Below are 14,170 nucleotides of genomic sequence, written 5' to 3'. Positions count from 1 at the left end.
CTTTGTAAGAAACCCTAATAATTCTCAAAAGCTCTCAAAAATCCGTATCTAACAAATGCTGAACTCCATCCCCTCAAACAAAACAACACAGTGTCCTCACCTTCACATTCTGATGCTCACAACCCCTCTCATCGTTCCCCTCATTCCATTCGTTAGCGGCGGCAGTGGTGGTGATGACGGCTGCCGGTGGTCCCCTTCCGATGACTCCAACCTGCAAGCAGCCCCCCTGTCGTTTTGTTACCGGCGACAAACCGGTGACGGGAATGGAACCCGTTTTCTGGCGATGTACAACGCGAGAGAGAGAGAGAGAGAGAGAGAGAGAGAGAGGTCGAGGCTCTGATGCCGATGGCCCTGTAGCAGACGATTGATGATGATGACGGAGAGATGTTGGAATCGACGGCTCAAGACGCCGGAGCATGGCGGCAGCGCCACCGCGCACGGCGGCGGTCTCGGTTCTTCTGACGGAAACTGTCAATGCCCCGTTTCGGTATATGGTTCTTGTCCTTGTTAATTTTCTGTTTTCGTGTTTTAATTGTAACCTTTAACCAACTGAATTTGAGATTCGAGATTAACAGTCACGTTGGTCTTCCTTTTTAGTGATGAAGACAACACTGAACTACAATATAAATATAATAAAACCTCTAAACAAACACCAAAGCTGGTGTAGTCTAGCGGTTTTAGGCCAATCTTTTTTGGGCTTTAATTTCTTTCCCTTTAAAAAATAAAACTATAAGATGTAAAAAAAAAAAAAAAACTCTGTTAAAACCTTAAAACCATTATTATAAAATAAAGCATGTCTTATTTAATCTGTTTCTTTAAAAAAAAAAACCCTTCTAAATCTTAAATTATAAATCATTTAGTTTAAAAAGCCTTAAAAATAAATAGCTTTTTTTTAATCTCAAACTATTTGAAACGTAAATAACCAACCATTTATTTTAATCCTTTTTTTATTTTATAATCTTAAAATTTTAACGAGATAATTACATGAACTAAAAATTTATTAGAATCCACACATAACGTTAGGGTAACGATCTAATAAGTTGAGTTATTAACAAATTCGTATTTATTATGTTAGGATAACCATTTCGTTCGTTTCTTGAAATTCTTCATCTTTACTCGTGCGCTGTTTCAAGAAATCCTCATACGCAACCAAGGTGAGCATACTCGACCCTTTTTACGCTTAAACGCATTTTTGGGTGCAACATGTATCAACTAACAAAATCCACTTTATACAATCAAATATATTCGACCACTCAATCCATCGAACACATTATATGTTATGTTTAGGTTGTTTATGCATGTTAGTTCCAACTTGTATATCCACGCTAATTGTTATGCTTAGGTTATTTACACATGTTAGTTTCAACTTGTATATCCATGTTATGTGTTTTGCTTAGGTCGCCCGTGTATGCTAGATTCAACTTGAATATAAATTGCCACGTTGGATTGAGATAAACTTTTATTCTTATACTTATATTCAAACTTGTATGCTCGCCAGTACTTTTTGTATTGATCCATGCTTTTATTACATGTTGCAGGATTTGAGGATTCAAGGAATCTAGTAGGATTGCCTAGAAACGCATTTAAATTTTAATACTTGTTATATTGTAATTTACTTACAAGCCTGTTGTATTTTGTTCCAACCTTGTAATAAACCATTATCAATAAAATGAAATTTAATTACTTGAATACTTGTTCTATGCTAGGTATTTCAAACTTGTGATATTACTAGTTCAAACAATGTAAATATAATCATTAAATACTTGACACAAATAGCGTTATGAAGACTCTTGCAATCTAGTTTTCGTCTCATCCCGATGTTTCCGCCATCGGTTGGGGTGTGACACAAATCAATGAGCACTACAAGAATAATATACTTTTAGCGGCGACACCATTAGCGGCGACAGGCCAAACGTGCCGCTATTGGTCGATCCGCGTGCCAGATGCTGAAACCAAACCCTAGCCGTTGATCAAAATCCTGATCTAACGGTTGGGGAATTAAAAGTTATTAGCGGCGACGAAGACCAATCAATACCGGCGACAGACTGTCTCCGCTAAAAGCGTTTGTCAGAACTTTAATCCCTAGCCACACAATCCTTATATCTGGTCAAATCTTTACCGGCAACAATCATCAATACCGGTGACAAGACGTCGCCGCTAATGGTCAAAAAACATCAGTCCCTATACAGCGCGAATTTCTCCCTCTTTCTTCACTTTTCCCCCAAACAACTTCCATCTACCGCCGGAAACAAGCGAATTTTGCCCAAATCGGTTAGTAAAGCTTTGTTTTTGTTACATTTCTTCTTTATTTTGTTATATACATATGATAGGCTTTAATTTTTATATATTTTTGTGTGTTTGGTAGTGAAATCGGATCATCACCATCACTTCTCCGATCACCACCGTCACTTCTCCGGTCACTACCTCGTCTACGCGGTCTACATCTCTTGGAAACTTATTGAAAATACGGTTAGTTTTATATGTATTTTTTTTTCAAAGTTTAGATGTTGAATAATTTTTTGTTTTGGTATGTAAATGTATAATGTAGGTATTTGTTAGTATGTTAAATGTATAATGTAGGTGTATTTGGTGAAAATGAGTATATGTAGGTGTATGTATTTGTTTATGTAGGTGTATGTATGTGTATGTAGGTGTATGTAAGGATGTATATTTGTATGTAAATGTTTGAGAAAATGTATAATGTAGGTGTATTTGGTGAAAATGAGTATATGTAGGTGTATGTATTTGTGTATGTAGGTGTATGTATGTGTATGTAGGTGTATGTAAAGATGTATATTTGTATGTAAATGAATTATTGTTTGTTTAGGTATGTAAATGTATAGTGTAGGTATATGTTAGTATGTCAAATGTATAATGTAGGTGTATTTGGGGAAAATGTGTATATGAAAATCTATGTATTTGTGTAAAGGTTCAAAAGCAATACCGGCGACGCAACCTTTTAGCGACGACAGGTGGCCAATAGCGGCCTATCAATACCGGCGACCCTTTAGCGACGACATGTCGCCGGTAAAGGTCAATAGCGGCGACAAATTGGACCAATACCGGCGACACATGTCGCCGCTAAAGGTGTCCCTTTCTTGTAGTGGAGGTATATCATAATCCAAGAAGTTGAGATTATCATCGACACATATAAGTCTAAATTTTCGGTAATACGACACTGATACTTTAGAATAATCCATTCGGAAATTTTCAAAGAAGTCGTCGGGGATCGTTGATAAAGGTTGCTATCGGTAATCTCTTGATAAACTCCGTCGGTAGATATATTACCCAGTGCCATGATTTCTAAGTATTACCAACGGGATCCACCTTCAACGGTAGATTGCCAACTAATATATCCATCTTTGGAAGTAGAGGCGTAGCTTTGTGGGGTCCCGGGGGGGGGGGGGTGCCCGACCCCCCAGTAGTGTCCGGTATTTAGTTTTCGTATAAAATTTTTTAGGTATATACGTTTTCGACCCCTTGGTTTTATAATATTTTTAGGTATATACGTTTTCGACCCCCGATCAGAAATCTCTAAGCTTCGCCACTGTCTGGAAGACATTTGTTTTGCACCTTGGACAATTTTGTTCACCATACATCACCCCTTGCCAATACGTGTAAGAAATATTACAACACATAAGTTTATAAATTAATTACAATTACTCTTTTTACGATCATCAATCATTGACTAAGAAAAAATACAAAAAAAAAAAAATCAAGTGCTATCCTAAGTATATCCATATTTATACCACATGGTCTCGGCTAGTTTCCGGAGAAGTAGATTTACTCCTTGAGCTAGGAATTAGCAATGAGCTCGAACCTGCAGCTTGAGAGTTTATCGCTGTTGCTGCCACAGATTTGTTGTGGAAGGTTGTTGTATTCATGCTTGACGTTAAAGGTAAACTCGAAAACACAGGAAATGTATCTCTCGGTTTCACAACACCACCGCCTTGACTTCCCACCGCACCACCACCAATTATTGACGTCAATGCAGCTTGTAAAACAGACTTAAAATTAGGATCTGATGTGATTGCTCTTGTTGCAGCTTCAATGGTGTCTGGCTGTAGAGAATGTTGAGTAGTGGCTGGAGTTGCCATCATACTCTTGTTTTGCATGAAAGAATGGTAGATGTTTTCTTGAGGTTGTGTTGATCCAAAGTTGAGGGACCCCATTTGATTTTTGCCATAGCTGAGGGACCCGTTGCTCCAAGAAATTGGCAATGCATTAGAATCCGAAGAGCTAAAATTCAGGTTTGTGGATGAATATCTTGGAGGGAAAATGGTGGCTACCGGTGTCGACCGGTAGTTGAATGGTGACGACGTCGAAAGCGTGTTTGACGTAAGATCAAGTGTGACGGTTGGGCATGAGGGAGGGGGGGATATTGAAGAATATGGCAAGTAAATCGGCTTTAGTTTTGAGTTCTCGTTGAGATAGAAGTTTAAGTGTGAGGACGTGCTAGGGTTTGAGTTTGATCCTGAGGTCGAAGAGCCGGATGTTAACATACTGGCCGCTGCGGAAGTGGTGGACGCCATAGCGGTGGCAGACGCCGGCAAAGGATGGTTGTGTGTTCCTTCGTACGTCGTTATCAAAATCGACATATCTTGAGGACATCTTTGTACCTAAACAATTGTATCAAGATAAAACAAATTTAATTGATAGTATAAGGAATTAAGCAATGGCACATGTTATCACCAATGTTAATAGTTTATATTACTTTTTAGTTGTCTAGACAAAACAATAAAGCATCACCAATCTTCTGTAGGAAATTAACGACAGATTCCAACAAAATGCAAAAAGAAAAATCGTAAATGAGAATTAAAATAAGTAGTTGGTAATCACGGGCGTAGCTTCTATAGGGCGGGAGAGGGAGGCCGACACCCTGAACTTTTCGCTCAGTAGTGGAGAATATGTAGTTTTTGTATAGAAATTTTTGAGTATATGCGTTTTCGAACCCCCGGCCTTCTCGTAATTTTTGGATATATACGTTTCCAACTCACGGTCGAAAATCTCAAGCTTCGTCACTGTTGGTAATTATCAATAGACTGCTTGGCCATGCAAACCGATATTTACCAAAGGAATATCACTACACTATACCTCTTTGTTTATCTTCTTTATATTTTACCTGTTTTCTCACTGGGCAATTAGTAGAGACGGTGCAACGATAATATGCCCGTGGGCAAGGATTTCCTTTCGCGATCTTTTGTCCGTATTTTCTCCATTGACATCCATCGTTCATCTGAGAATTAAAACCCTAAATTTAAGCTCTCTAGTAACTTCATATACATGCATATTTAGAACCTTTTGTTAAAAACATATGTTGGAAGTTAGTGATTACCGTTGGGGTCTCACAGCGAACCCTAACCGATACCCTCGTTTTCTTCGTAGGGTTTTGTTGCGAGACTTCAGGATCATCTCCACTTCTCTTCAGAGTTTGCGGTTTATGTGGCGTCCAAGTCTCTCCGTCTTCATCTTTAGCTTCTTCCTGACTATTGTCTTGGCTCGGGTTGATCGAAGATTCGGCTTGTGTGGAGGATAGTATTTCATATTTCCCACACTCAAGCCCAAGACCCAACCCTTGTACACTTTTGATAGGAGGTGTTGAACATCTCTTATCTTTCTTGATCATGTCGGTTGTTGCTGTCCGTCCAAGACTAAGGGAAACAAGCTCGGACTCGTCGTGGTTAGGTGGTTGGTTGATTGCAATGGTGACTGCAGTTGCAACTTCTTGTTGTTGATGAAGAATATCTTTGAACTTCTGTTGAAGGGTTTCGTATTCCTTCATGATCTGGTCCAAGCTCACCCTTAGCCTTTGGTTTTCTTCTTTCGCCGCACCCATTTCGGCTTCAGTTAACTCAAATTGCTTTTCATCCTGAATTTATTTTATCCAGTTTAAATTTAGCTGCTTACATATAAACTTAAACACATACGTTATAGTTATATTATTGTGTTGCTCTTGCTATATATGCTTATACTATTGGGATACCTTTGATTCATGCCTTAAAAATGTACGGCACACATTTAAATCAGCAACAATCCTTAAGAAAGATTCACATGATTATAATCTACGACAAACTTAAGAAAGATTAACATGATTATAATCTAACGACAAAAATTTAAAATAAACAAAAAATCCGTACCAGTTTACTTTATGTACGTACCGATATTGTTATAAAACCATAAACATATCCGGACGTTGAATATGGACGATGTTCTTTAAAATGACCGAAATAGGTTGATAAGAAAATGAATAAATTGATAACTTGAGAACAAATTGATAGTGAAAGTTCTCAAATTGAGTTGAATTTTTGTAAAAAAAAGAACAAGTTAATATTAATACATCTAATGATCAACGAGTAATAAAGATCTCACCTTTTTGTTAAAGATGCTCCTTGTTGCTATGTTTTGTCTTAATGACTTAATAACTTAATGGTTTTAAATTCAGTTACCTTTTTTTTGGGGCATGGGCTGTTTACAGATTTATTATGAACACGCCAACGAATACGCGTTTGTTTGTTTGTTTTTTTTTTTTTTTTTTTTTTTTGTATTACTATTAATTACGAGAAAAATAGGGTTTATATTAGTTGTTTCTCTTAGGGTTTATATTGTATTTTCTTTTTACGTATAAAGGAATCAATATTTTCAAATATAGTGTTCTATCTCTAATTAAATATTCAGTGATTTATAAACAACGTAAAAGTCGCAACATATTTTTTATTTTAAAATGTTTGGTAAATATAATAAAGATATCTTGAAAATTTTCGATGTTCTATAAACAAGAAACTTCCTTGGTCAAGAACCTAAAGATTTTATGTGTATTAACAAAAATCATTTTTGTGGTTTAAAACATAGTCCACAAGATCCGAGATATCAAGAAACCAATAAGATAGTTTTTTTGGTTCTGGAACTTCTTGTTTTCACGATTGAATTATAAGAAGAATATATATAAGAAAGAATCAAATACACAAGATTCCTTACAGACTCAATTTTCTCTCTTTTTATGAAAAATAATAATTTTATGTCGACTAGAAATTAAAACATTTCATTGAAAATACAGACCTTAATATTTCCAAATATCAACCTAATTTATATTATCAAGAAACAAAAGTTATAAAAAATGAAAGAATAACACATATCTTCACATATAATCACTACAAAGAATTCTAGCAATAGCGGCGACTTTTGTCGCCGCTAATACTACCATTTGTCGCCGCTAAAAGTAGTAGCGGCGACTTGTCGCCGCTAATGAGTCGCCGCTAGTAAACCGTCGCTAATGCTTGACATGTCGCCGCTAATAGTACTTGTCGCCGCCAAATCCTTTAACTTTTCAGCGACGACTTTTGTTTTTAGCGACGACATCTCTGGTCGTTAAAGCCATATATGACACGTCAGCAAATATCATTAGCGACGACAAATGTCGCCGCTAAAAGTCAAAAAACCAATAAATTCTTTTATTTTCTCGCTTAATCCCTGTTTTTGCAAATAACCGTAACCTGCTGTTTCTTTTAATTTTCCATATGCAAACAATTATTCAAACAAACCAAGTTTTAAACATAAAACTACAAAAGTATTTTGTTTGATTAAGTTAAAGTTTTGAAACCCCTAAGTTCAATACAAAATACATCATTCTCCCTCCTCGTCCGTGTCATTTTCGTTGCCTTTTCTTGATTCCTTCTTATCCATAGCTTGGTACAATCGTTCCATAAATCTCGGATCTTCAAACAATTCGTCAAAATATTCCTACAAAATAAGATACACATTATTAGTTTAACAATTTAAACACTTGCCGGAGCGCTTAATATTATTAGAAGGCATAAACTGCAAGTAGTATGGAATTCGAATGGTTCGTTTTGTACAAAAATGGTTCGAAAGGCATAAACTGAAAGTAGTATGGAATTCGAATAATAAAAAGTGGACATTATTTTTGGCTAAAGTGCTTGTAGCATTAAGCTCAAATAATACAAAAAAAAAAAACAATTAAAACTATTAGCCCAGTCATACAATTATAACAACACAGACAAATGCACAATACCTTTTAAATTGACTAAGTTGGACTAAAGATAGAAAAAAAAATGAAATGTTGCAATATCTATTTTTAGTCATCCCACGAACCACGTAAAACCGCAGCAACAAATTGTCAAGTCAAACTATTGAAACTATAAACATAAATACACAAAAAATGATGCAGATATGGTCTGGTCGATGAAAATTATGGTACGTCTCAAGAGAATGCAATGCCATCTTGACATAGAACTCAAGTGAGATACATGAGAATCAAAGATAAGAACTAGTTGACGCATGACGCATCGTCATACAATATTCGTGTGCATGGCTTTAACTTCAGCGACGGCTATCTACTCAGTTCTTGTAACGGTCTGGTATGCATATTTCCTTGCTATAATGCTTTAATGAAGGTGTAGTTGTCTGAATATAAAAGTTAAGAAAGCACCAAATCCCCAAATTCCAAAAACTAGATCTTTATGTTAGGGTCTTGGTTATGATTCCGTAAAGGATGATTACAAGATCGTTTTACGGTTTAGGAAAGGTACAAGGTATTAGGGAATCATAACCAATAGCACACCATAAAGACAATTTCTAGAATTAGGTGATTTAGTACATTCTTAACCATTCTAGTCAAATTCCTTTGGCAGCTACAACTTCATTAAAGTGAGGAAGATACATACCATACCATTATAAGAACCGACTAGACAACTATCACCAAAGTTAAAAAAATGGTTAAAAGTATTATACCACGACATGACACATCAAGTAGCCTAGTTATATAGTTATACACATTATTCTACGTCTCGTCATTTTTGCGTTCACTAAGACAAATGTGGTACTTAACTACATAAGATAGATGAACTGCATAAACAAGTAATTAACAGCTGTGGATTGTGATTTAACTATCAGTGACGCATTCCAAAATCATTAACAACAACACAACCACAACCACAAACAACAATCAAAGTCGATGGCAGTTAATCATGTGGATTAAAATCGCAATGGTTTGAAACGTGGGTGTGTTTTTTGCAACACATTTCGTATTTGTAAAATGTAACAGTTTATCATAAACCATAGGGACCAAAACAGCAATTTACTCTAAAAGTTATTATTAATAGAAAAAGTTTAAAAAATAAAAAAGTTAGTATTACCTCTGAAAATTGCGGACGCGTCTTCTCCGTCTCATGAGGACTCACGTCACCCGAGGCTGAAGATAAAGAAGGTTTACGCCCAAGTCCCCTATAAATTCCGCGCCGAGCACCAAGCACCTTTTCAAAAACTTGAACATTACTAATGGCGTGCGCACTACTTTCAGCGAGTTCACCCTCATCTTCCAAGAATGGGTTATTTTGGGTCCTTTGTCTTTCAAATTCTTCCTTTAATAGGTTCTGTATTTTTCAAAGATAATTGAAGGACAACCCATGAATATACACGAACTCGATAACTAGCGTGCGGATTGGTCGCTTCGTTACTGTTGAAAGCAACAACACGAATCGACATCCTATTGTGAAAATTCTTTGTAAACACTTACAAAATTCGAATCGGCATATTATATTTTATATATATATATATATATATATATATATATATATATATATATATATATATATATATATATATATATATATATATATTTAAGCATTATACTTTAAATAAACACTTACAAAATTCTCCTCTTCCAACGGGCTGGCAAAGGTCCCATCGGGTAGAGTATGAGCATGAGCGTATGTTTCCAAAGCTTCAACATTCTGTCAAATATTAAAAATTAGATGCTATATTGAATAAACATTTATATGTATAAACCATTACCTTTTTAAAAGACCAGCTGCTATATGATGCCGACCCCCCGCGGTTTGCGAACCGTTGCTTTTCACGATTTTTTTTGTTAACTTCACATCTTTTTATATATTTCAGATCACCGAAAAGGTCTATAGTCTTCCTCCAATTTTCCACACCCATACCCGTGGGGGGTCTGTCCCTTATTGTCTCTAAATTATCATGTTGCTTTCCTAATTTTATAAACTCCTTTTTTGCCATATTCTTCCGGTCTCTGTATCGCTTCATGTAGACCGACCGGACCGGATGCCACCCTTAAGCTGACGACGTTCGCAATCCCGCTCAATTTCCTCAAAATTGAAGCGACGCTAGGAATTAAACAAAATTTAGTTAGTCAACTAAAAAAGAATCATAAACCAAGAACATATAAAATATACTTAAACTAAACATTTACTCTGAGATGTTGTTCCATGGCATTCTTTTCAGCAACAGAAACATTAGCGTAAGAGTACTTATCAAATGCAAGGTTTCCCCACATATAAATCCCCACCTCTCGACTGAACATATCACAAGCGTCACCAACCAGGGTATATGTCGCGAGTCTATCAAAAGGGATTGAAACAAGCCCTCCCGTCTTATTCGCCTGCAAAAGTTTTTTGTTTTTTGCTTTTCCCCTCGTTTTCTTCTTTGGGACAACTACATATATAATAAAAAGTTAGTTAATCACAATATACTTTTATAACAAATGAATAAATATAGTGAATAAATAAATTATAATAACACTTACGGTCCTCCTCGTGATGACCTCTTCGCCCAAAACCCCCGGGAGGTGGCTCATCCGCACCATCACCGCCATGGCCTCGTGGCATTACATCAGCCATGATATATAACTACACAACTCACATTGAAATCATTTCCTGAAAAGTTAGATATAGAGTAGATACATACCTATATGAATAATGTTTTATATTGCAACAAGAAAATACATATAGTTTCCTACAGTCAAATACAAATAGAAATTACAACAAAAGATCTATTTCAGCACCTAATAGAGCCTGGCCTCAAGGGGTTTCATAACCTAATGAAACCTAGTTTTTTATTTGCAATCTCACGCAATTTCAAACTAAAAAAATGATAGTTAAAGCTTATGTAAAAAGGTGCCGATATTCATAAAAACTGCAAGATAATATGTCAAAATAATAGAGTAAAAGTGTATTGATCATGAAAATATGATTATCAGCTTTAAAGCCTGGTTATATTCAAGAATTTTATCATATTTTGCATTTGGCTTAAATAACTGTTGCTTTCACAAACTATGTTTAGTTCCTGATGTTCTTTTAAATTCTGTTTCACCATTTTTTTTAAAGATTCAGTTCTGGATGTCCAGATAACCCATTTGATCCTCACTTTTCCATCTTGTGTATAACTGGTGGTTTAAAAGATGGAGAAACAAAGGTAAAGTTAATGAAATTGGAAACTTTTCTTGGAGTACTAAGGCCAACGGCCAATTCTGTTTACCGAACACTAGACCTGGCAAACGGGTCGGGTCATGGGTCATGGGTCATGGGTCAAGTGGCAGTCAACGACTGCTTAGCAAATTTAACTGTGTCTTGTCCGTTGAGCACGTACAAGCCGTTATGGGAGATGCATATTTTGGATGCACACAAGTGTTTCGTGATACGGTTCCATCACGCGGTCGGTGATGGAGTTTCGCTTCTATCGTTGTTGTTGTTGACGATGTGTAGGAGAGTTAGTGATGGTGAGAAGATAGTGACAGTCGAAACGACATCGTCGTCGGCTGTGAGGAACAGTAGAGTGTGCTGGAATAGGTGGCTGGTTGAAAATGATGTGGTTGATGTTGGTTTAAATGGTGGAGTTTTGTTTGAAGTGTTTGTGGGTTCGGGATAAGGATACGGTCGTGAGAGGCGGAGCAGGGGTGGAGCTGTGGCCGAGGAAACTGGCGACTGCTAAGTTTACCCTTGATGATATGATAACGGTTAAGAGCGCTGTCGTCAATTCTGGGCCGAACACATATGATCAGAGACGCGAGACCATCGAGGTCGTGGAAAGATGGATTTTCCAAGATCTCTGATGTTGCGACTCAACTGGTTGATCTGATAATAAAATAAATTTACAAAAACAGTCCCTGAGTGAAAATGAGCTGGGTAAAAAAAACGTTTCAAAAAGCATCACTTCTGTTCGGGTTAATTGACTATGAGTACGAAAGGTTGAAAAAATGAAAACAAAACAAACTGGTAGAAACATTACCCAATTTCATTACTGTCTTCTTTATTATATGTCAAAAAATCAAATGAACATTATGTTTTCACGCAGATTCGGTAAAAAACATTACCCAATTTCAAGCCGGTCAAATCCAAACCAAACCAGTACCCGATTTCAAACCGGTCAAACCCGAGCCTTTCCCCAAAAAAACCAGGTCAGAACCCGAACCTATTTCACCAAAAACCGGGTTTGGCTTTTTCTTTGAGCTAACCCCACAAGGTTTCAACTGAACAAGTTTGAGCCAAAAACCCCATTTGTGCACCTCTACTTCTCCTAATCTAAACTTCTCTTAGGTACCTACTGCAAATACATCTACTGCCATGTATAAATAGCCTAACCCAACCCTTGTGTTCTGAAAAGAAAGCCCAACCCAACCCGCACCAAGACCTGCAACCCTAACCATACTCGTATTTGACTAAAATACAGTCAAACGTCATGAAATCAATAACAGATCTACTCAAATTACTCACATAACAACTGAAATTACAAAGCAATTTGTAATATTCGTACCGTTTTCGAAGGGCGTCGGAGAATCAGGCGAGATGGAGGTGCTACGGCAGAGTGAAGGCGGTGCGGCACTCCGGCAGACTCAAGCTTGTGCTCCGGCGGTGTGTGAAGATTTCATCTTGGAGGGAAGAGGGAAACATGCCGCTAAAACATGATTTGAGCCTTTTTACACATGTTTCATTCAGGATAAACCCTAGCCCTTGGATTAGTTAAGCAAAGAACGGCCCAGATCTATTGCAAATGCCTTGTCCCGGATCAAGACTTTTAGCGGCGACATTTTAGATGTCGCCGCTAAAAGTGGTAATTTCTTGTAGTGAATAGCAAGTTTATCATAGAAATTTGGAAAGATATATAATTGAATAAAGCTTAGATAAGAACAATCGAATAACTTCTTTCTTTGTAAAGAAAATAACATATAATCATATTTGAACGCGAAAATGAAGAGAAAAGAGATAAAATCTTCATGCACCATGTTAAGATAAACTTCTCTATTTCAGAGAAAATAACAACCATACAAAATTAAACAAGACAAACAAGATTTTTTCTTTAAGTTTAACGGATATTATAAAAACCAACCTCTTTTTCACTGTCCTGGCGATCATCTCTCTTGTGTTCCTGCTTGATTTGTGTTGTTTTTCCCACATCAACTTCCATGGCTGCCTTCTGTGTCAAAAGTCAAAAGTATTCAACTTCTGCTTTTGAATGAATTTCATAGGTTATAAATGAGACCAATATAGATCTGTTCTTATAATTAGGGGGCCATCAATGTTTGACTTGTATGTATATACGTTTTCTTTTGTTCAACATTTCATCATTAATCAAATATGGAAAAATGTCAATGCCCAGTTGCATGCCATCACCTTCGAATTATTTTACTTCTACTAGTGTTCGTTATTTTATTTATTGTATACAAGACTTCATTAATTTAAGCTAAAATAATAAAAATTAATCGGTTACGGATCATATCGAGATGAAAAAACTTGTAAAAACTCACTTCTTTGTTATTTTGTTTTTATTTTTATTTTTATTTTTATTTTTTTGGCAAAAATGTCTTATAGTTTGACAGATATTTTAAATCACTATATGTTTTACACATATGTAAATCGTGAAAAAACGTACAAGTGTAGATGATAACTTAAACCTGTGTAAATCTATTTTAATACTAATAAAAATGTAAAAACAAAATATTTTTGAACTTGAATGACTTTTAACTAAATTCTCGCAGTTCTCATGAAATATTTGAGTTCTCAATTGAACCTCATTCTATAACTGAAGCTCAATTCTCATATTGTAAAGTGTGTGTTGGTTTTATTTATAAACACTGCAATTTAAAAGTAGTATACTCTGAAGCTTGAGTAATTTGCTGTTTTTATTGTTCTTACAAATATCTCGAATCACTAAGTTTAATCCCGCAATTATTAGTGATTCACATAAGCTGGTGTTGTAATTGATTATACTACTGATCAGACCAACAAGTAACATACAAACTATTGGATTTTGCTATTTTGGTCCATATATTTTGCCTTGATTATCACGGAACTGGCTCCTAGAATTGTTCCCTGATTTTGAGCTTTTTCCTTATTTACTTTTTTCATTCTAAAAT

General features: G+C 36.1%; 2 protein-coding genes and 1 long non-coding RNA gene across 3 annotated transcripts; 1 reads left to right on the top strand and 2 right to left on the bottom strand.

The window, feature by feature from the left end:
• Positions 1-460: 460 nt before the first annotated feature.
• Positions 461-1,683, top strand: LOC110881462. Its single transcript, XR_002559743.2, has 3 exons — positions 461-487; positions 1,076-1,154; positions 1,539-1,683. It is a non-coding gene; the product is annotated as an uncharacterized LOC110881462 (long non-coding RNA).
• Positions 1,684-3,613: 1,930 nt separating this feature from the next.
• On the bottom strand, positions 3,614-13,307 carry LOC110881463 (WRKY transcription factor 72A). Its single transcript, XM_022129711.2, has 4 exons — positions 13,144-13,307; positions 5,336-5,869; positions 5,123-5,236; positions 3,614-4,619 (listed from the first exon to the last, which is right to left on the bottom strand). Exons 1-4 carry the CDS (start codon positions 13,219-13,221, stop codon positions 3,744-3,746), a joined length of 1,602 nt encoding a protein of 533 aa, XP_021985403.2. The 5' UTR covers positions 13,222-13,307; the 3' UTR covers positions 3,614-3,743.
• LOC110884710 lies at positions 7,558-13,128 on the bottom strand. Its single transcript, XM_022132425.2, has 7 exons — positions 12,571-13,128; positions 10,565-10,667; positions 10,232-10,473; positions 9,811-10,145; positions 9,666-9,749; positions 9,153-9,389; positions 7,558-7,737 (listed from the first exon to the last, which is right to left on the bottom strand). The coding sequence occupies exons 4-7, from the start codon at positions 10,063-10,065 to the stop codon at positions 7,621-7,623; spliced, it is 693 nt and encodes a 230-aa protein (XP_021988117.1). The 5' UTR covers positions 10,066-10,145; positions 10,232-10,473; positions 10,565-10,667; positions 12,571-13,128; the 3' UTR covers positions 7,558-7,620.
• Positions 13,308-14,170: the final 863 nt, after the last annotated feature.

Source organism: Helianthus annuus, chromosome 8 (genome assembly GCF_002127325.2).
Source record: "Helianthus annuus cultivar XRQ/B chromosome 8, HanXRQr2.0-SUNRISE, whole genome shotgun sequence".
Classification (NCBI taxonomy): domain Eukaryota; kingdom Viridiplantae; phylum Streptophyta; class Magnoliopsida; order Asterales; family Asteraceae; genus Helianthus; species Helianthus annuus.
Note: the sequence above shows the minus strand (reverse complement) of the source record. Positions and strands in the feature narration are given on the sequence as shown.

Coding starts and splice junctions, on each gene's coding strand:
- LOC110881463 (XM_022129711.2), bottom strand. CDS start 13,221: ATGGAAGTTGATGTGGGAAAAACAACACAAATCAAGCAGGAACACAAG. Junction 5,870..13,143: donor GCCAGGACAGTGAAAAAGAG/GTTGGTTTTTAT, acceptor AAATAAATTCAG/GATGAAAAGCAATTTGAGTT. Junction 4,620..5,122: donor ATTGCCCAGTGAGAAAACAG/GTAAAATATAAA, acceptor ACAATTGTTTAG/GTACAAAGATGTCCTCAAGA.
- LOC110884710 (XM_022132425.2), bottom strand. CDS start 10,065: ATGAAGCGATACAGAGACCGGAAGAATATGGCAAAAAAGGAGTTTATA. Junction 9,750..9,810: donor GCAGCTGGTCTTTTAAAAAG/GTAATGGTTTAT, acceptor AATATTTGACAG/AATGTTGAAGCTTTGGAAAC. Junction 9,390..9,665: donor CGTTGGAAGAGGAGAATTTT/GTAAGTGTTTAT, acceptor TGAAAAATACAG/AACCTATTAAAGGAAGAATT.